This window comes from Tigriopus californicus, chromosome 10 (genome assembly GCF_007210705.1).
Source record: "Tigriopus californicus strain San Diego chromosome 10, Tcal_SD_v2.1, whole genome shotgun sequence".
NCBI classification, from domain to species: domain Eukaryota; kingdom Metazoa; phylum Arthropoda; class Copepoda; order Harpacticoida; family Harpacticidae; genus Tigriopus; species Tigriopus californicus.
The window spans coordinates 3,117,719-3,139,357 of NC_081449.1; the positions used below are offsets into that span (position 1 = coordinate 3,117,719).

Consider the following 21,639-nt stretch of genomic DNA (forward strand, 5'->3'; position numbering starts at 1 on the left):
AGAGCACTCATATCTGCCATTTTACAACTCGATCAGTTACCAACGAGCAAAGTCGGCTAGAACTGGATCCCCTAGCAGAACAGAATTCACCTAGAGAGGTACAGTCGAGAGAACAGTTAACGCATTGTTCCTTAAATCAAAATCTTTCCGAAAGGGTCATTCTTTTGCTGATCCATTCTCTGTCACGAGAAAATTGAGCATCCTTCAATTTTCGATAATTGTTAGAACATTCGTCCCAAGTCCATTTTCCTCTCCAAGACAAAGGAGAAGAGAAGGAAGGCCCTTAAAGCTTGAACGGTGCAAAAGAGAGGCTCTCCCGCGCGAACATTACATAACGCCGCGACAACTCGACAACCACTGACGTACGTTTCGTAATCGCCTGATTCTTCTCGCGCAACCGGTGTCGAATGATACTCCAGAATCGGACCATTCTATAAAGTCAGTACGTCTTGAAAGCCATCCGAGTCAACAATGTCTGGTCCGGTATCCGAGTTCTTCGCTGGGCGAACAGTTTTCATCACGGGTGGAAGCGGATTCCTGGGCAAAGTCTTGATCTTCAAGCTCCTCAAATCATGTCCGAAAATCGGCGAGATTTGGCTACTGATTCGGGAAAAGCGGGGTCAGACTCCGGAGGAGCGGCTCCAAGGCATCTTGAAGTCTCCCATGTTCAAGGAAGTCGAGGGCAGTCTGTCCAAAGTCAAAGTTATCACCGGCGATGTCTCCGAAAAAGGTCTGGGATTGAAACCGGCAGACAGGCGGAAAGTGATTGAGAACATCTCGGTGGTTTTTCATTCAGCGGCCACCATCAAGTTCGACGAAGTTTTGACCAAGGCTGTATTCTTGAATGTGCGAGGCACCCGGGATCTGCTAAATTTGGCCAAGAATATGGTCAAGCTACGTGCATTCATTCACGTCTCTACAGCATATTGCAACTGTCACACGTCCAAAATCGATGAAAGTGTACTCTTCGCTCCCCCCAAGGCGCAAGACATCATCGAAATGTGCGAAACTGGAGACCATGAGGTCTTGAACTCTCCCGAGAAGACACTTGAAATCATAGGAGATCGTCCAAACTCCTACACATTCACAAAAGCCAAGGCCGAAGAATTGGTCTTAGAGGCGTTTGAGAAAATTCCAACTGTCGTTGTACGTCCTTCGATCGTTGTCGCCGCCCTTCAAGAACCATTCCCCGGTTGGATTGACAACATGAATGGACCTACAGGTAAATTCAGATCTTGCTTTCTTTTTTTTTCGGAAGTATACTAACTCTGCATATGGTTACATTTTCAGGCATGGTTGTCGGAGCCGGGTCAGGATTTTTACGAACGATGAAAGTGGATCGCGAATGCAAGGCCGATTTGGTTCCCGTGGATCAAGTGATCAACCTTCTCTGTGTAGCAGCTGAGAGAATGAGTGAATCTCGAGCCCCAAGCCTTCCGGTCTACAACATGTGTTCGGGCGACCTCAATCCAATTTTGTGGGGTCAAATTGAAAGTATATTCCAACCATTTCTGTTGGAATACCCTCCCGAAAAGATGTTTTGGTATCCGGGTGGATCCTTCAAGAAGTCTGCCGTTGTGGACATGATGTGCCAGATCGCGTTCCATTACATACCAGCGTACCTAACCGACCTTTGCAAGGTGGCCATGGGACAAAAGCCATACATGGTGAATATCCTGAACAAGATGGTCAAAGCTATTGCTGCGTTGGAGTACTTCACCAATCGAGAGTGGGATTGGTCCACTAAAAATGTGAGGCAACTGTGTGAAAGTTTGGAACCCAAGGATAGGATCACATTCGATTTTGATGTGAGGGCGGTGGACTGGAAATCGTTTCTGAGAAGCTACGTACAAGGTACGCGTCACTTCGTCCTCAAGAACGACCCCAACTCCATGGGAGATTGTAGGAAAAAGCTTCAGATCCTGAAATTATGCCATTACGGCCTTCAAGTGATCATGTTTGTTATGATCTTCAACTTTTTCAAATACCTTCTGAGCTTCATTTATTAGACCATCATCGAACCGGTGAATATTGTTTCTTTTGCTGTATGACATTTGGGGAAATGTATGCCTTCCTGAAATAAAAAAAACCATCATCTAACTCATCTAAGACCCTTGGCATGGACTGAAATTTACTTAAAATTTATCATCGTACAAGGTTGCGCGAATCAGAAAAACCCAAGAGAAACAAGTTTACCCTAGGGATCAAGCTCAAGAGTAGTTCGTAAAATTACATAATATACTTTAAACATACATTTTAGAATCCGACTAGCCTTATGTTTCTACTTCTGCGTTGGGTTTCCTGAATATTATCACTAAGTTAAAGATATAATTCATGTCAGCGTGTTCGTCTAAAAATGACAAGAAAAGGTCCAAATCGTACGAAAAGTGTAACTGTTTCAAGCACCTTAAGTAAAAAAAGACACAATGAATGCGACCTTTTGCGGATTTTTGAAACGAAGTTCCAATTTATGCAATGGGTGATCATAGTTTTGTTTAGGTAAATTTCACTTCGAACCAAGTGTACCGATGTTGGTTCGAGGAACTTGTTTGACAAGTTCCTATGTTATCTCATACCTACGCACCTTCTTCGCTGCGCACGTCAGTACAATGGGAAGATAGCAGCTTATTGCTTGAAGCACCTGAATAAAAGTGTTGCCGTAACATGGATAACCTAGGTGGTGATGGCGGAGGTGCCCCTCCACCATTGCCTCCACGGCCGTCGGGGAGGTTCCAGGCCCGTCCTTTCTACTCCGGAAACTCATATTCCTATGGTGGGATGTATGGCATGAACTCAGGCCCGGGGGGTTATGGAGCTGGCTATGGCTACAATTCTATACCCCCATACGGTGGTTATGGTTACAACCAACGTGACTTTGAAGGCGATACACCCGAGTTTGTACAATTCGCAGAGGAGAATACTCGTCCCGCATTCGAAACCATCCAATCGATCGTGCAGAGTTTCAGTTCCATCAGCATGATGTTTGAATCCACCTACCACGCTTTGTACTCATCATTCAGAGCGATTCTGGGAGTGATAGAACAATTCTCCAAGATGAAGCTGAAGCTCTCGGAGATTTTGTCTTCGTTGGCCTTAATTCGATTCTTAAGGAAGATGTATATGAGACTCTTCACGAATTCTGCCAGCGGCCACTCTGACCTTGGACTGGATTTGGAATGGGGCGAAGCCGGATGCACTTCGTCTCCGTCAGGTCCAGACAAGCCCAGGAATTGGCCAGTTATGCTTTATTTAGGCTTGGTTTTAGCCTCGCCATATTTCATTTGGAAGATGCTTAAGAATCAAGAGAAACAAACGAAGCCCGAATCATCTCCACCTTGGAGCCAAGGCGTGGGCGAGCACTACTTGGCGAAGGCCCAATACGCTTACATCGCCCAAAACAGCAATGACTTGACTATTACCAAGGAAGAGGAAATCAGAATCGCTCCTAAAGGGGCTCAATCCACGGTTCGAGGCTGGCTTCTGGCCGCTAACAAGAGCGGGCAAGTAGGACTTGTGCCCGCCAATTATGTCAAGGTCATTGGCAAGAGATTAGCCGCCGAATCCAATCCCGATATCATTCGGCATTCCCCTCCTAGTCCCATGGGCGAGTCGGATTTTGACCGACTATTCCCTCAAGGTCCGAGCTCGTAATCTAATAATTAATATTTGAAATATACGACCCCTCTCGTTGCATTAGTTCACGGGACTCTGCAAAATGTTGTGACACGTATTGAATTCAAGCATGTGCGTTGGATATTCGTTCTTAGTATCAAATGATATACTAGATTGAGTCAAAAATGGAATGCACTGATTGAGCAAAGTTTGCTTTGGTAAAGTGGAGAGCGATGGAGACCCCTTTAATGTCTTGGATATAATCATGTTATTAATAAGTTCATGCTCATAAACATTCAAGGAATAAAGGATTCATACTACAAAAACTGAAGGCACCCTAGTTATAGTTTTGGACGTTATTAACAGGTACGTTTAATTCAAAGAAACGACGAGCTTTGATTTCAGCGCCAGATTTAGGGTTACAATTGTTTTACTTTCTTTGCTTGCCGTATCAAAGTTTTGCCAGTGCTTCTGAATTATGGGAAACAACCAAATGCTTATTTCATACATGGCCATAAAAGCTCGATTTTTTCGATCTCGAAAGAAGCTGAGAGATAATGAAAACTCAACCATAGCTCCGCTCAAACCTTGAACTTTGTTTGATAATGAATGTTGTATGTAGCCACCCTGATTGTGATCTGATATGAGAAGAAAGCAAATAAAGGGTGCAAAACATTGAAATATCTTCCTTCAACCAAAGGTAAAAAAGAGCAAGACAGAAATGTCGAGTGAGAGCTTGTTTGATCCTGAGGACGATTCCAACGATCCGGACGCATGGTTGGACAAGGGTCTAGAAGTGGGATTAGCTCTGCAAAATAGGATTGACAAGCTTACTTGCAGCATCTGTCAAACCACCTTCCAAAGACTCACCTTTCTGGAGGCGCATATGGCCTCGCACATAAAATCGCAGGAATTCAAGTGCGATGTTTGCAGTAAGATCTTTCATCACGAGGCCAATTTGAAAGCGCATAAAAGCTACCACAAGGACGCCGAACTGAGGCTCAAATGTCAGTTCTGTGATGAATTTGTCAAAGGCAAAAGAGGCCTTCACAATCACGTCAAGCGGTTCCATACCATGTTCAGTTGTGAATTCTGTGAGGATAAATTCACTTTCACCAAGCTTAAAAGTCATCTGAAAAAGAGCCATAGACCCGAGCAAAGGGGATCCGAGAAAGTCAATTGCGATATGTGTGAACTGTCGTTCAGTTCCAGTAGAGCTCTTATGAGTCACAAACGATCGCACGATCCGAAACTCTCAATTCAATCAGGCAAGGTAGCGCCTAAAGCTGCCGTGAATTGTGAATTTTGCGGCCAGGCTATGGCCAATGCAGCATGTTTGAAGATTCATTTTAGGCGGATTCACCTGGAAACTGAATGTCAAGAATGTGGAAAATTGGTGCCAAACATGACGCAGCATCTCCGGATGGCTCATTCTCAATTCCCGAGTAAAAGTGCGCCTACGGTTTGTCCCGACGAGTCTTGTTCCAAGACGTTCACAGACTACTATCAAGCTCAGCGTCATCACAAACGGGTTCATCTCCAAATCCAATGCCCTAGACAGGAGTGCCCGGTGTGTGGCAAACTGGTGATCCGACTCTCGGTTCACATGGACCAGGTTCATGGTGAAAATCGCTACGAATGTCGGATCTGTGGCAAGTTCTTTCCGGTTAAGAGCACGCTAGAGAGACATGTTCAAAATGTGCACCATCCGGTCAAGGCTGATTGCCCGTTTTGCGAGGTTGAGGTCAAGTTGTTCCATTTACCTCGTCATCTGACCTCTGTCCATACGCTAGATCCAAAAAGTGCGGGTGAACTGGTAGAGGGGATCGCGGGCAAGTCTGCTGCCCGCACTGACCTTCAATGGACGGCTTTTTCCACTTATAAGGAGCAAGCTGAATGTGTTGATTAATCTTGAATATAATCCCAATGCTTCCATGACTCTTTAAAGCCTCGCAGTAACTTGGATGATGCTTCTTTTTCAGGCTAACCTGACCATGACTACTCCCAATCGAAATAGAGGGTTCTTTGTGACCAAGAACCACTTGAACTCTGGTTCGGACAACGACTCGTCATCCACTGTCCAACCCAACACTTCCAATCAATTCTTCCGCTCTCCCGAAGGACCGAGCTACGATGAAAACCGAAATTCGGCCTTATTGGCCCTTTTCTTCTACAGTGGTCTCATGTTCACCGTGCCCATTCTCGTGTTCTTTGGTGTGCAGCAAATCTTACGGGACTCTTATGACGTTCAATCCCCCTGGGATATGTTAGCCCCGGCTATTGCGGCCATCGCCAGTGTCAATGTCATCATTATTGCCTACGTGATGCGAGCCTTTCGCGAGGATCATCGCGAGAAAAGTGCCATAAAATCAGATTGATCCGCTTTGGCTTCGTTATTTCTCGTACCTGATTGTATTTCAGTGGCGGCGTGGTATGTCATATGGATATAATAATAGTAATAATGATAATAAAGTTGGCGTGAACAGTGCCTGGCAACATTCGCATGGGCAACTCAACCCTCAACCTTCGTTCCACAGGTTCCACATGAAGTTCGAAATGCACTGTGGCGAGTTAGTCCTTCAATTCATGGCATCCTCATTGGCGGGCGGCGGGAGCGGAGATTTGAGGCCAAAAGGATTGGACTGAGGTCGATTATCACTGTTCCTATGGTTGGCATTGCTCTGATCCAAGACATGGAACTTATCCATCTGTTGGGTCAAGGCCAACGTGCCGGCCACTTCCACCGTGATGATGACCCAAATCGTATCGCCGAAGAACAACCCCGACGACGTGCTCATGCGCCATTTGCTTTCATAAATCCCCGGAGCTGCAGGCGAGGTCATATCCACTGAAACGTCGGCCTGCTCACCCGGAGCCAGGGACCGCACGCCTATTCGACCCACTTCCGCCATTTGCAACCCCGAACTGAACACCAAAACACACCCCTCGGGCCACCGCTCGGCCCCTGGATTCGTGACCGCCCACGTTTTGGTGAATCGCGTGGCGGGAGGCACCGATTCACCCTCGCCGATGGTCACATCCTTGACGAAGGTCATCTTGGGCGGGCCCAGACGGGCCTCGGGACCGGCTTCGAGGTCGAAATAAGCGCAGACGGCAGCCTGAACGTTCCACTGATTCATCTCGAGGTAGAAGGTAGCCGCTTCCGTGGTCAAACTGGAGCCTCCCACCAAGCGGAGCATCTGGGAAATGAGGTCGTCGTGGTCCAGGGTCTGCATGGAACCGAATTGGGCCAACAGACACCCCTCCACCTCGTCCACTTCCATGGCTGTCTAGAGCTGTCTAGGGCTAGTGAATCAATCCGTGGGAGACAGAGGATTGCACCACCAGTTTCAGCACACTTGCACTTGTATTTGACGGGATTGTGATTGGAAGTGGTGCTCCACTGGCATCAAGTACTCTCTAGTACCTACTACCTAGTACTTGCTAGTAGGCAGCTGATGTTTGTGGCCCCTAGGGGGCGCTGTTGTGGGGAAACGGTTGTGGAATTAGGACTGGGATTGGAACGTTGTTGACCTTGATATGGAACAAGACCATCGGGCCGTCGTGTTGGTTCTTGGTCGTCGGGATATATGGACTCTTAGGAAATGGGAGAGGGACTATAGAGTGGGGTTTAGAATTTCGATTAATTTCTTCTTAATGATTTGACCGTGCCTGAAGTGCATAGGCCACCCTGGGTTTTGAATGTTTTGATGATATCAATCGAGAAGGAAGCCTAGTTGGTGAAATATTTCCCATCACATAATTGAAACATTTGATGGTGGGGAGCTCGCCGTTAAGGCGTTGGTAGTTTTTCTCTAAAACCTGTTGCTCCATGATATTGGGATAGGTTTTAAATTTAAAGAGAAAAATGTTATAATTTGTCAAGATAAGATAAGTTAATAATAAATATTGACACCTTTGTCCCTTGTCAAGTGCCCTGAATTGAAGCAAAAAAAAGAGAATATTGATTGGTTGTTTTATGTTTTGTAAAATGTTCACTTAAATGATTGAACATACAAAGTTGAGCTAATTCAAAACTAATTTTTCAAAAGTAATCTGAGATATCACATTCAAAGTAGGAATGTTTAGCTTATCATATTGGCATTGTGATTAACTGTTTGCATGTGTTTGACAAACTTACTGATTTCATCAAAAGTTGTAATACCCTTTAGAACGGCACCAGTCGAGATCGCGTTCTAATGTTTGAAACCAGGGTGTGCTAGGCTGGAATTTTGGCAGTTTTAGGAAGGCAATTTCCAAATTAGCTACCTTTTTGGGTCTGTTTAATGTCAAGAGGTTTTAAATTGACAATCTAGCTTCTTGTACCTCAAACTGTGGATCTGTTTATCAAACAATCCCCGCATCAGTGGTTTTTGCACCTGATCTTTGGGTCAGCCACTCAGCTTGCCTTCTAGGTACTCTCCCCCACGCGACCTCTGACGATCAAAAAAAATTAATGATTTGTGCCATTGAAATAAAGGCATTTTTCATAAGAAGCAATAAGAAGGTGCTCTCAAAACGCACGTTAAGCCTCAATGGTCATTAGAATTGACCCTAAATCCTGGGTTGAGACAAAGCTCATGGATGCCTTTGAAGACTTACAGTATCAGATACCTTTCGTACCTTGTCTGAACACTGTACAGTCCCAACTTTTTTAGTCTCTCCCAATACGAGAGTTCTCTCATTCCTGTGATGTTCCTAGTGAAACATCTTTGGACTTGTTCGACCTTTTGCAAACCTACTGAATACATTGGAGCCAAAATAGGTGAAACATATTCAAGATGTGGTTGAACAATCGACTTGTACAGAGTTAGCATCGTGATGCTAACTCTGTACTAAATGAAATTTTTTCCGTGCCCCACCTTTCAGAAAACATTCAGAGATTGCTAGACTGGAGTAAACTTCCCCAAACTTCCTCCTACCTTCTGATCTTTCTACAATCAACGGCCAATGTTCATCTTTGAACTTGAACTTAGCCAGACTGACCTTTTTGACCGGTTTTACTCTAGAGCACGCCGGTTTCTTAGTAATGGTCGACCCTATCTCATGAACATGATGATCTGACAGATTACTCGATGTCACATGGACAAACTGGATCACATCAGGGTCATTGGAAAAGACCAAGTCGAGAACGCTATTCTCTCTAGTGGCTACACCAACGTGCTGGGAGAAATTGCGCAAGATCGCGAATTCTTCCAGCTTTTCGAACGACTGAGATGTTGATTTCGAAATGGGAATATACCCATCTGGACTAGCCTCCCACTCTAAAACGCTAGCCGGAAAATTAAAGTCCCCTACAAAGAAAACCTTCGAGCAAACTGCCAGGTCCAACTCATTTCCAGTGAATTGGAGAGCTGACGAAAAAGAGCTTGCTGAACAAGAAGGGGGTCTATACATTGTTACAATTGACTTATCAAGTCTTTGTATATGACAAATTAAGACCTCTACTTCTCCATTCGACATTTGTACATGACTAATTTGCAAATCATTCCTAACATATAGGCATACTCCCCCATGTGGGAATATGGGATTATCAGGGCGAATCCTATCACAACGAACTAAGTTGAAACCAACTATGGTTAGTTCTTCATCTAAGACCCCTGGCCGAAGGTTTCTGTTATAGAGATGAATGCAATCTCTCTCTCAACGGCTATTTCTTCTAAGATCTTAACTTTTGTGGGGTCTTTTTTAGAAATCAGAAAATGCACGTTCAAATACAGCCCTTTTACGAGCCCCTCTTTTGACGGACCAAGTTCCCAAGATCTTGGACCATCCTCTCCAACCGTAAGAAATCCCGCTTTTCAACAAAGCTACGCTACGTTCTACTGGAGGCAGCTATATTTGAATAGGAACGTATTTTGGGAATAGGGGGTGGGGCAAGGAATATTAGGGAGGAGAGTGTTTATAGGAATAGGGGTGGATTGGGAACTTGAAGGAAGAGAAGGGAAGTGGGAGAGAGGGTGGGAGGTAGGAGGACAGGAAGGGAGGAAGCTAAATGAGTTAAGGAAGGGAGGTTGGGTGGGATTAGGTGAATGATAAAAAGATAACAGCAAATGCAAAAAAAACCATTTCTATGGCATATCTCCCAGAGAGCGCTTGCATCAGATGGCGTCGCTTTGTAATCCAGCACTTTGCATTGGCCGACAAGGCTCACTCCTTAAAGTATCCGCAAAAATCAATGGGCTTTTGACCGTATTGGGTAGTTGGCAATTTGCTAGTTTGATTGACAACACACATGTTCAATTAACGTAACTCAAGGTACAAATGCAATCAAATAATAATGATAACGAAATGGAATTCAGATTTGTTTGAGTATGTTTATCTCTCATTTGCCCTTTTTATTCGTACAAAACCCCACCTTGCGGCCCACAGTCTTTGTTTTGTCACTGATTGTTTTTGATATTTTGCCTTTGCAGTTAGTTTTATATCATGTCTTTTTGCATGTTTTGACCACTTGTTATGCCCACTTTAGGTTTTAGGGGCATATTTGTTTGGATATTTTGACAGCTTTATGCTTATCTGAAAGTACAAAATGGACATTTTTCTGGATATTTTGCCTCTCTCTTTCTTGTAATCTTCATTCTGGCCTGCATCGTGTTGAAAGGGAGCTCTTTAAATTTGAAGACGTCACCATATTTTTTGCGCTTCAATATCTCATAGCACGGCACGGACTTCTTGAAATATGGACAGTGAAGGGGTTTCCTGCCAAATCGATCTGCTTTGGTCGGTGAGAGCAGCTCCGAGTCCCTTTTCACACTACATTCTTGATGCAAGAAATGTAGATTTAATTCTTAAGTGGTTCATTCTGAATGTACATCGTAAATCCTATGCAGCTGACTCAAGAGGAGGGTCAAGATTCCAATTTTAATGTCTTCATTATTACTTAACTTTGACTACCTCTCCTGAGTTCTCTAAAGTACATGTTGGGCCCAAGTTTGGTAAAGTCAACTCATTTGTCGAGATCTGTTGAACATGTTTAATGCCAGTTTAGTTGATGGTGAATGGATTAGGCGATCCGAATTTTTCTCTTCCATTGTAAGTCCATGCCTCTAAAAATCCGTGCCCAGGCCTTGACTTATGGCCAGTCTTTAGTGTGAAATTCATGACTCACAGTTACCATTCTACTTTTCAAGGCAGTATCTGGATTAAAGTAATCCAATAGTTCATAATTTCCGATCGAACTGGCTGCTGCTCTAATCTAAGGAGGTGTGCTCATTACTTTTGAACGTTTAAATGGCACGGCATGCAAGTCAAATTCTAGCCAACCCTTAAAGTCGTGTATTTTCATTTTCCTCTCTGCCTGTTTGGAAACATGAAATAATTAGGCTGTTTCGGCCGAAGGCAATAAAAGGAGAGCGACCAAATTCTGATTAACAAAATGTGTATGTACTTGAGCAGGAATGCGTGGATTCAAATTCAAGGATGGAAATTTCAAAGTTATTTAACATTTGTTTCACACTCATTAGACATCCTTTCAGTTTTGTTTAACGTTAGTTCGTGTGCATCGTTAGTTTCAAAATTACAATGTGTGGATTTAACTCTGTCGTCACCTTGTTGGAATCTTGAGCCGCTGCGTCAGTCTGGCTATTTTTTTGGGACGCGAGACGGCTGAAAAAGTTGACTGTTGTTCATCTGCTTTTACACCATTTAAATCGACTGACGTTCCAGTGCTGCCAAATGATGGACTTGTTGACCAGATTATGTGCTGACCAAACGGGGTGGCGTCCAGATTGATTGCAAACGGCGATTACAATTTCCTTGCTAAGGCATAATTCGAATGCATGATGTTGTGCCTTTATGCCTTAAACGGTTGCATGAGGGCAATTGTCTACAATGGGCGTTAATATTTTTGAGAAGTGTTTCTGCAGGTTTTTCTCATGTCTTCATTTGTGTTCATTTACCTTTGATCATCTCATCAAATTGCAGAACTGTTTTGCAATTCCTAATAAGTTTTCATTTATTTGTAATGAATTACATTTGAACTCATACTAATTATGATTAATTACATTTGGACCAATGTCATTGAGCTTTTGTCTGATTCAAATTATAATTACACTTTTACCCATGTGACACGCTTTCAAGGCCATTGTTTTAAATCATTTTTTTGATACACATTGTCGTTCAGCATACAAAACCATACATTTCCCATCGTTTTCTACTCAGTTTTTGATATGCCATAGACAAAGCTATCTCACCAAATTCCAGCATCTTTGACGAACCCCTGACGCTGAATTGGTAGATGTAAAATTGAATGCCGACAATTGTCTTCCCATTTCCAAATATTATTTATGTTATAGCTTATGTTTTGAAAACTAAAATGTAAATGACATGTAATTGAGAGTAATTGCCATTAATGAAGTTTGAAAGTAAAGTAAATATAATTATAAGTGATTACATTTCAAACCCACGTATATGTTATTGTAGGTAATTGCACTTTTAAAGTTATTGACACAGGTGTGAAGAATTTTGGTCAAAATATGTGAATTGATGATCTAAGGTATCAATTGCCCATGCTTATGCTTGTAGTCAAAACTAACACCCAAACAATGCGCTCTACGTCGGCAAGTAATCACAAGTTCATCAACTTGATAACCTCTTGAAGTTGAGTAAATCTAAGAAGCGTTTCAGTAAATCTTTTGTAAAACCAATAGAGAAACGTAATGAAAACATTCTCCCATCCCGCATCTACTCCTTTTCAAGCTATTTCATAGAGTCAAATCGGCCACTAAAATGCTTCAATAACTTAACGCAGTTCAACTCTGACCTATTGGCTTCCTCTGATTTCAGCAAGCCTGATCAACCGCCCTGGTGTTTTCGTCATTTTCATGGTTTTTCTCAGTTTCATTTTCGTGTGTGCTGTCAGCCCGTCCAACCCCCATCCCAAGTCAATCACCCGCTTTCAGACGTGCACACACTCCCCTCGTGCGGCTGGCCGTGGTGTGTATCTTCCTAGTATGCCCCAAGGACGTCTGATGGGCGAGTGCGGGTGGATCAATTATCCGATGGAAATCATGGCCTAATCCGACAGACGTCTCATTTCCATTGTCGCAGACGTGAGTTTCTGTGGTCATGCCTGCCTCGATCACGGATGAGGCGTTGCGTTCACGCCTACAGAAGCACAACTATCCCGTCCCGCCCATTACATCCTCCACCCGGTCGGTGTTGCTGAAGAAATTGACCCAGTTGGACGCCCAAAACGGCCCTGCCAAGGCCAAATCCGCGTCCATTAGTGGCCGACGGGTCTCGAATCGATTGTTAGAATACAGTTCGGCTGAAGATGAGGACGAAGGACCACTGGGGGAGAAGGCCGTGAACACGGCCCGTCCCCAGAGACGGGTGTCCAATAGCTCGAGGAATGAGAAGAAGAACCAGAGTGCGGTTATGAGGCCGGGGAAGGTGAATGGACGCAGTCAACGCTTGATGAACTATAGCGAAGATGAAGAAGAGAACGAGACTCAACCAAATGGTGAGTAGCAAGTTTGAAATGGTTGCCAAGTGCCGGAGTTTTCCATCCTTATATATACGTGTTCATTTGGAATGGAAACGGAGTTCAATTGGAGACACTGAACAGGTTTGGAATTTCATCAGACTACATGAGCAGGATTTGGACATCATTTGACGAGGATAAATAGATTGGTTTGCTTCTCTGGAGTCAGACGACAGCTCTCTCTTGTTCCGACTACCGCCGTCTGATTTTGATGGCAGACCCAATGATGGATCGCATATTCAATTACATGTTACTTTATCTTCGAGCAGAAACGCAGATCTGTCTATTCCAGCATTCCAATCAGCAACTAATGGTGTTCTTAAATGCCATAAAAAGACGCTTAGTTTAGTTAGGTTGGTCAGGGTCAGGTTAGTGCTGTCCTTCGAATCGGACACCATAATCTGATTTTGAGATCCTGTCGGGTTCGATGCACAAAGATGAAACCACCCAGAAAGAGACTGGCACGAGAATGCTGTTTTAATTAATCTCTCGGAAATGAAATGAAGAAGCATTGCTTTTGCCAAAGATGACTTCAAACATTAATCATAATAGAAATCAAATTCATTCGACTTTCCATTCACAGGTCAGGACGACGAGGAATCCGAGGAGGTCGAAGAGGAGGAAGAAGATGATGTAGATGAAGAAGAGGGAGAAGAGGACGACGATGACGATGAGGAAGGGAGTGAAATGGACAACGATGGTGACGGACGAGTGGATTTTGGGATGCAAACCTCACCCGGTCTCGATTCGACCATGGAGCATTCCACCCTCCGATCCAACGGGGTTCATTATCGCGGGAATCGCTTTGCAGCCAGCACACCTCTGTCCCCCCCTAAGAGCACGGCCGCTTTCATGAACAAACATGACACCCCCAAGTACTCGGTCGTCTCTCCCGGATTGCGACGAACCATTGCCTCCAATTCCAAAGATTTCGGATCCTTGGGTGAGTGCTGTATAACGCTTTCACACTTGCTTAATAAACAAAGCCCAATGTCAACTTTACATTATTTTATTTTGTTCATCCCAGGCGAGGCTTTGTCGACTTTGCCCGCGGGTTCGACCAATTTATCATCCAACTCGTCCAACACCCGAATGAATAACTCTTCCGCGAACGGCTCCGTGGTCTCTCAAGTCTCGCGCTCGTCCAACCATAACAACTCGAGTGGTTCCACCACCTCCAATAACTCTCTATTGGGTGGAGGCAAATCCCTTTCCTCGTCGCTCATCTCCAAGCTCATCATTGCCAGTGCTCTCGTGTTCTTTGTCATTGTCGTGTTCAAGTACGTGAATCTGAGGCCTTCGCCGAATCTGGCAGATCACATTCCCATCTGTGGAGTGGACCACGTGCTTCAAGTCTGTGTGGATCATCACGATCGAGAGGATGTCATGAAACTCTTCCAAGACATGCAATCCATTTTGTCCGAGCAGAGTGTCAAGTACCTTTGTCGCAACGAATCGGATTCGATGCTAATGTCGTTTTCCGACCTTACAGAGCAACTCAAATTCAGCTCGCCAAGGTCGGATTTAGAGCGCCTTTTGTCCATACTCATCGTGATTCTAGTAGAAAAACCTAATTGGGGCATCCAATTGTTGGATGCCCAAGGTCAAGTGATTAGCCAGCCCCAACATTTAGACTCGCTTCTTCTTGCCAACCCGAAACTAGATTGGGGATGTTGGACCAGGTTAGCCCTAAAAGTGGTCTTCCAATGGTTGGGAGTGGTCTCTGTCTATGTTTTGGCCGGATTGATCCTGTTTGGCTTGATATACGGATTGTACCGATTGTACGTTTGGCGGAAAGAGCAAAAGCTTCAGGAGAACCAAGAGGTGTTTGAGCTCGTGGAACAGGTTCTTTCCCTCCTGGTGGCTCAACACCAAGTGAGTCGGAGCCAAGGACCTGGTGGAGCTCGTCCTTGGGTGCCCGTGAATCACATCCGAGACCAATTGATCCCACCTCAAGATCGCGAGAAGAGACGGAAGAAACGCATCTGGAGCGCCGTGGTCAAGTACATCAACCAATCCGAATCTCGAGTCCGGGTTGATGTACAGAAAGTGTTCGCCGAGGAGCACGCTGTCTGGCAATGGCTGCCCGACATCCAATGGAGTCCCATGAACCAACATGGCCCTAACCCTTATCTTAGTCCACATTCATCCTTCGTGCACACTCCGCCGGCCTCGCCAATGCACAACTTGCCTCCAGTCTCGACCACGCCCCAATGGCAGGGGTCGGCCTTCAGTGTGCTCAACCGAAATGTGGCTTCGCCGGCCGTGGCTCCCACTAGCTGTGTGAAAGTGCGACACATGTTCGATTCTACCGTTCAAAAATCCGGACCCGGTTGGGTGTGGCAGGTGAAAGAGGAGATTTTGCGGAGATGCGCCAACCAGGCCAAGATTTATCACGTGGCCGTGGATAAAGAGAGCCACGAGGGGTGTGTGTACATCAAGTGTGGGTCCACGGATGACGCTGGCTCAGTGTTCAAGACCCTACACGGACAATGGTACCGCGGCCACCTTGTAACCGTGAAGTATCTCCGAGAGGAGCGATACCACGAGCGATTCCCAGATGCACGTTTCCAGAAGAATCCTTTGAAACCCCAGACCTAATATGATGCAACAACCATTGGGCGGAATATTGGTTCGAATATTCCCTTCATCCTACCATTAGTACCTGAATGACGTATATGTTTCCCGACTTCCTTCCTTTGCTAAGAGCAACTCGACACATCGATGTCGATGTTCATCATAACATATAAATGTCTGTTTGTCCCCCATCCATCTCTCTTTATCCCATTTTCCCTTATTGGCGGAAACGTTGAGTGGAGAGATTGAACCCGTTTTGGAAAGAACACTGTCATTTTGCACACTCTTATAACTAGAGACACAGGGAAATGCATTCGCCATCTTCGTGTTTTTCTCGTTCCGTTTCTCGTTCAAAGGATGTCCCTTTCCGATCATCAACTAACACGTAATGATAAGTATGAAGACGAACAAAGAACGATATGCATTGAAATGGCATATGTACCTGATTTTCGATGGACTTTCGCCTCCCCTACTCTCTTAAGAAAAGGAAATTGTACAAATGAACACTCAGTTGTTTACTATGTATTCTAAACCACGAAAATAAATCATCCCTAACCAAGTTAACATAGGTGGGCGTCAACTCGTTCAAATTTAATCGTTATTTGATCAGAGACTTTTTCGTCGAACATAGTCGGTCATTAATCCATCAATACTTGTTGCCGGGAACAAATGATTTTCTTATTTCTATTTCTACCGAAGCCAGCCATCTCATAGTCCAAATTTTTACGATTCGCTGCGTCAAAGTCCGGATCAGATTGCTTCTCCGTTTGTGAGCGTGGCTGGCGTCTAAAAGTTTACATAGAAAAAGATCGGGGAGAGGAACCGGGGAACCGAACCGAGGAAATCTCCAACACGGCAGGTAATTGCATTGACCACCACATCAGTAACTCATTAATAAGTCTCCACCCTAGGTTAGTATAAAACTTTGAATATGTCTTATTGTCAAAGGTAACCCTAACGCATTAGAAGTTACTCACAAGCCCTAATTTGCCAGAGACTAACTCAAAATTCCTACTCTGACCATAATTCATTTTCCGTGTAACATGGGGGCCATCACCTGACAGACCAATTAACTTCTGCTAATTTTTTGGCCTGTTAGCGTTAATCTTTGATTTAATGGTTTAATATTTTACATTTGAGGCATGACAAGCAAAAGTAAAGGAGGAGATGTGGTGTTGTGGTTGGCACAAATTCCCAATTCGAGAGACGTCCCCGGATCGAACCTCCTGCTCGACCTTTCTCAAGTGATTTTTTTCGACGCTAACCCTGCCCACAGGCGGAGAGCCAAACTGATTCTCAGTCAAAGTTTCCCAATCTTTTATTGATCATGTAAAAACGAGTCTACCAGGGAAAAGGATAAAATGAGATAAGAATGAACTTTTGACAAGCATTTTTAAAATGAAATTAAATACAAATGCGTTGGTTTATTTTGTAGTTAATAACAAATAGTTGGTATTCAAATGGTATTCAATAAAATTGCCCAATTAGCCTTTTTAATTTATCACAACTGTGATTCAAAAACATTTAATTTGTTGCCGTAGAACCGAGAGAAAGCACTCCAAGATGCCGGACTTTTTCAGGGGATCATTAAATAAACATTTCATTGCTTAAGTACTGTAACACAATGAATAAGTCACCAACTCTTCTGGGAGACGTTTCTTGTCCACAATGAATAAAATTCCGAACAATTATGAGATGTGATTATAAATTCAGCAAGAAGCTGTGTACTGTCTGATTTATAATCCTCCAATACTTTCGCAATCACCATTTCCTACAAAGTAATGCTGGGAAAAGCACAGTTTCATACGTTTTTGGCAAATAATTTTTAGAAAATTGCTTTTGCTTCACGTACCTTTACTTTTTTATCACAATTGAATGGAAAAAAGATGATGAAAAGTGGCTGGTATGCTACAAGTATACAAGATGCAGCTATCTGTTTCCGCTCTTTGAATATCAGAAGTGTTTGTAATTTTGCTCCTCTAGGATTTGGAAAGCCGTGTTAATGTCATGCACTACATTCCTTGAATTTTTGCTTGAATTAGTATTACGTTGCCCCACAATATCCCCTGTGATGAAAAGACTAGCATGAACCATAGATGCTCTATTGATATCAAGTATGAACTAGAGACGAGTATGAACGAGCTAAATGAAAGTGATGGGCTAAAGGATACATCTTCTGAGGCGAGTTTTTTAAACTGTTGTACCTCTGAGTTAAGGCTTGGACCTTACCCAGAATGAGCACCCGCTCTTCACTCTGGCCAGTGTATTTTCAAACCGGTTAACGTCCAAGCCCCTTACCGAACGAGTTTAAAAAACTGGCGCGGCCTCTGCTTACGTACATGTTTCCTACGAAAGCCTTGGTTATTTCAGTTTATGAATATGATCTATGGGTGATATTTTGAGTGATTTGTTGAGACGGATTTCATAGAAATACATTTGTCTTTTTAACGGCTTTGTCATATGTATTGAAGGTGCATTTCAAGTTAAAAATAAGCCATTTTACAACTTATCAGATCCCGGGTTAGGCCCCCCCAATCCCAAATTGTTTCTTTTAGCATCCTGAGAAGGCTTGACAAGTTAGTTTTCCTCATCTCCATTGGAACCACGTGTTCCCTCCAACATTTTATTTCGTAGAAGCGGGGCAGACGGGACCCCACTCTCAAGGGATATTAAAGCGCCCAAGCTCAAAATTCCAATGGGAAAACTAAGAGGAAAACGAGGGCCATTAAGGACCAGCCTCCCAAAGAAATGAGATACATGAAATGGGTAGGACGCAGGTATCTCCATATGGATGGAGGAGCACATCTGGTTTATATAAGGAATAAATAATTAAGTCAGATCACCAACCGAGTCAAACGGCATTCACTGTGGTCCCACGTGTCCCCGAGTTGGCTAGCTTGACTTTTTCAAGTTCTTGGTCGTCAGCGTCTTTGCCGCCACCACCGTCATCATCATCATCATCAGCTTTGGTAATGACTATCCGCATCACGGGCACATTGGATGGACGGCCAAGATCACCCACTAAATCGGAGGAATCCGGCTTGAACCTGGATTCCTCGTTGTCCGTGATGATGATCCCGTTCGGATTGAGTTCCTGCCTCCGCCGACTTTCGTTGCAGCCCAAGAGGTCGTACCAAATCCGACAACAGCAGAACAGGATCAGACCAATGATGAACACCAGGATTGCCGCCAAAACATACGCTGTGGTCTCGTTGTTCAACATGACACAACCTTGGTACGATAGTCAACGAATCTGGAAGGTAAATATTGTCTTGAACAAAACGGTGAAATGGTCAGCGTCAGATAATCTAGGAAAATATATTTAAATGATAATTGTTGTTGTTTTATTCGGGGCCTCACCATTTTGTAATAAAAAAGAAAAAGAAAAAGCAGTTGTACATACATGAACTCGAAGAAAAAATGAGTGAGGTACGAGTATACCCAGGATCTTGCCCTTAAGCCATTTGGCTTATTTTCAAGGGCAGACCCATGTCCTAGCTACCAGACACCCACAAAACCATTGGATTTGGCCCGCTTCGAGCGTCCGGATTTGGAAGCCCCACCCTCCGTGGGAGGAGCACTTCTCGTTAAGGCATCATCAGGCTGGCTGCCCTACTTCTTGCAAAAGACACAGGTTTTTTCCTCTGCAATTGGTCGAGTTTTCGCTAAAGGTTAGGTCTGTGTGTGGCAAGGTCCATTGCGTTTCTGACTATTGTTTTCAAATCTATGAACTAGAACTGTTGGGTAAGCAAGAATGGGTAGCTCAATCATAACTAGACCTTGGAAAAAGGTAGAAAAAATCAGTAGGAGAGGTAACTAAAAGGTGAAAAAAAAATTAAGTGTGTTAAAAACGTGCTAAAAGATGATATCACATTTTGTCATTTGTTGAAACTAAATCCAAGCAGTAAAACGGATGTTTGTTTTCGTAAGGTAAAAAAGAAATTAGTTGTCGTGAGATTTTTTGTCAATTAAGCCAGCTTTGGATATAGTGTGAAGTGACTTCCTTTTAATCTCATCAAAAGGGTTTCTCATGTTTATAACCATATTTCAAGTTTGTTTTCTGGGTTTTTCAAGTTTTTTTTAACAATTGAGCATGAAAAATTCCGAAAAAGGAACAAAAAAGGGGAATTCTTTCCCAAAAACGACGTTTTAGGCAATTTGTCCAAAATTTGGCCGAAAAGGGTAAAAATCCAAGTTTTATGTTTTTAAGTTCTTTTCCTGGGTCTAATCATAACGGAAATGGTGACTGACGTTTCCGAAAAGGGATCGTTGGGCTATGTACTGAGACATTTTGAGCCCTTTTCACATTGGTTCGCATCGTCATTTTCTAGGCTTTGAATTAGTGTAAACGAGCAATCGAGATGGAGTCATGAAACTCTTGGGGAAACGTTTCTCTCGAATTGGTCCAATCTCTTAGCACTTTAAGATCCTTAACAAGATGAGCTTTGGGAATGGAAGTCCCGTCGGAAACGAACGTTTCTGACTTGTTTGATTGGTAGAGGCCAGACCAAAAGCTAATTTGATTAACATGCCCTGGAGGTCAGCCATTTAGAGCGGTTGTCCACGAGGAAGTTCTGTTGATCTCCATCATCCATGCCTCCTCGGAGCAGGGTGGGCAATTTTGAGAATTAGCGTGACTTTTGGACACCAAGTGGACAAAAGTGGACAAAAGTGGACAAAAGTGGACAAAAGTGGACAAAAGTGGACAAAAGTGGACAAAAGTGGACAAAAGTGGACAAAAGTGGACAAAAGTGGACAAAAGTGGACAAAAGTGGACAAAAGTGGACAAAAGTGGACAAAAGTGGACAAAAGTGGACAAAAGTGGGCCAGAATGTGTCCAAAATTAAGTACAATTGTGCAAAAGGGGATTGACAAGCAAACACTTTTAAACCCTAATCATGTTATTTCTTTACCAAATCTAGATGTGAACCAGCAAATAGAATCAGTAATCAATAAAATCTAAGCTTTTCTCAAACACATAAATATGAAGTAACAACTAGCCTTTTTCACTAACGTTTTTAATTTCCAAGATATACACTTAACGAAATTCGTTATCTTGATACAACACAGCTTTATAAAGTCAAAACAAATATCTTTAATATATTTTGAATGTTAATAAGTCAAAGCCACACTATAATCAGGGCATTTGGTGGCTGGGTAATTTTTAACAAAGATAAAAAAGCTTAGGAGCTGAATATCAAATATCCAATAATACTTCTCATATTTGTAATATACATAACATATTTATAAGGAGTGCATGAATTACACTTTTATAATACATCTAAAAACTAAGATATATGTTTCTTTAAGAAACATTGGGAATCTCATTTCCTGACATCAAGCGCATCTTTAAAAGTTAAAAATATGCCTAACAATGTCTCAATTAACTTACTTATGGAAGAAAAACCATAAGTATAGGAAAATATGTCATTATTAGATTTTAGCAATTTGTAAGAAATTCAATTTTTAATATTAGTACTTTTTAAGAAGAAATCCCAAATGACTGATGATTTTAAGTAAAACATTTTTGCAAAAAGTTAATAATGTTGAATAAATGAAGCCAGATAACCAGAATATAATGTTTAGCTATTTCAGGTTTTGAATCCTTTGCAACAGCTGCATTCTACTAGAGGGAGACTTTGTTCCCTGCTTGCTTTCTAATCTAACGTAAGAAAAAAAGAGTTAAGAACCTGTCTTTCAAATACCTTTTTTGGGTATGTTAGAGAGTATATGGCAAAGGTTTTAAAGACTATCTTGCTCTTGGAACCATCAATGAGCAATTTTTGAAGTAGAGGATAGGTTTCATACAGAATATCCTTTATATTTGTAGTTTTAAAGGTTCGTATTTTTGGACACTTTTTGGACACTTTTGTCCACTTTTGTCCACCCTTATTTTTGGACACTTTTGGACACTTTTGGACAGGGGTGGACAAAAGTGTCCAAAAATGAAATGCCCACCCTGC

At 43.1% G+C, this 21,639-nt stretch overlaps 6 protein-coding genes across 6 annotated transcripts; 5 read left to right on the forward strand and 1 right to left on the reverse strand.

Annotated features, from left to right (window-relative positions):
- Positions 1-79: 79 nt before the first annotated feature.
- Positions 80-2,104, forward strand: LOC131889137 (putative fatty acyl-CoA reductase CG5065). Its single transcript, XM_059238152.1, has 2 exons — positions 80-1,222; positions 1,291-2,104. The coding sequence occupies exons 1-2, from the start codon at positions 472-474 to the stop codon at positions 2,007-2,009; spliced, it is 1,470 nt and encodes a 489-aa protein (XP_059094135.1). The 5' UTR covers positions 80-471; the 3' UTR covers positions 2,010-2,104.
- Positions 2,105-2,573: 469 nt separating this feature from the next.
- LOC131888045 (peroxisomal membrane protein PEX13-like) lies at positions 2,574-3,716 on the forward strand. Its single transcript, XM_059236822.1, has one exon. The coding sequence runs from the start codon at positions 2,665-2,667 to the stop codon at positions 3,649-3,651; it is 987 nt and encodes a 328-aa protein (XP_059092805.1). The 5' UTR covers positions 2,574-2,664; the 3' UTR covers positions 3,652-3,716.
- Positions 3,717-4,236: 520 nt separating this feature from the next.
- Positions 4,237-6,100, forward strand: LOC131888608 (uncharacterized). The gene is made up of 2 exons (XM_059237506.1): positions 4,237-4,312; positions 5,595-6,100. Exon 2 carries the CDS (start codon positions 5,607-5,609, stop codon positions 5,988-5,990), a length of 384 nt encoding a protein of 127 aa, XP_059093489.1. The 5' UTR covers positions 4,237-4,312; positions 5,595-5,606; the 3' UTR covers positions 5,991-6,100.
- On the forward strand, positions 4,243-5,594 carry LOC131888605 (zinc finger protein 112-like). The gene has a single exon (XM_059237504.1). It carries the CDS (start codon positions 4,334-4,336, stop codon positions 5,519-5,521), a length of 1,188 nt encoding a protein of 395 aa, XP_059093487.1. The 5' UTR covers positions 4,243-4,333; the 3' UTR covers positions 5,522-5,594.
- LOC131888606 (protein ILRUN-like) lies at positions 6,002-7,314 on the reverse strand. Its single transcript, XM_059237505.1, has one exon. It carries the CDS (start codon positions 6,894-6,896, stop codon positions 6,192-6,194), a length of 705 nt encoding a protein of 234 aa, XP_059093488.1. The 5' UTR covers positions 6,897-7,314; the 3' UTR covers positions 6,002-6,191.
- Positions 7,315-12,426: 5,112 nt separating this feature from the next.
- On the forward strand, positions 12,427-16,240 carry LOC131888072 (inner nuclear membrane protein Man1-like). Its single transcript, XM_059236855.1, has 3 exons — positions 12,427-13,078; positions 13,683-14,042; positions 14,127-16,240. The coding sequence occupies exons 1-3, from the start codon at positions 12,682-12,684 to the stop codon at positions 15,698-15,700; spliced, it is 2,331 nt and encodes a 776-aa protein (XP_059092838.1). The 5' UTR covers positions 12,427-12,681; the 3' UTR covers positions 15,701-16,240.
- The last annotated feature ends 5,399 nt before the right edge of the window (positions 16,241-21,639 follow it).

Coding starts and splice junctions, on each gene's coding strand:
- LOC131889137 (XM_059238152.1), top strand. CDS start 472: ATGTCTGGTCCGGTATCCGAGTTCTTCGCTGGGCGAACAGTTTTCATC. Junction 1,223..1,290: donor CAACATGAATGGACCTACAG/GTAAATTCAGAT, acceptor TTACATTTTCAG/GCATGGTTGTCGGAGCCGGG.
- LOC131888045 (XM_059236822.1), top strand. CDS start 2,665: ATGGATAACCTAGGTGGTGATGGCGGAGGTGCCCCTCCACCATTGCCT.
- LOC131888606 (XM_059237505.1), bottom strand. CDS start 6,896: ATGGAAGTGGACGAGGTGGAGGGGTGTCTGTTGGCCCAATTCGGTTCC.
- LOC131888605 (XM_059237504.1), top strand. CDS start 4,334: ATGTCGAGTGAGAGCTTGTTTGATCCTGAGGACGATTCCAACGATCCG.
- LOC131888072 (XM_059236855.1), top strand. CDS start 12,682: ATGCCTGCCTCGATCACGGATGAGGCGTTGCGTTCACGCCTACAGAAG. Junction 13,079..13,682: donor GAACGAGACTCAACCAAATG/GTGAGTAGCAAG, acceptor TTCCATTCACAG/GTCAGGACGACGAGGAATCC. Junction 14,043..14,126: donor CAAAGATTTCGGATCCTTGG/GTGAGTGCTGTA, acceptor TGTTCATCCCAG/GCGAGGCTTTGTCGACTTTG.
- LOC131888608 (XM_059237506.1), top strand. CDS start 5,607: ATGACTACTCCCAATCGAAATAGAGGGTTCTTTGTGACCAAGAACCAC.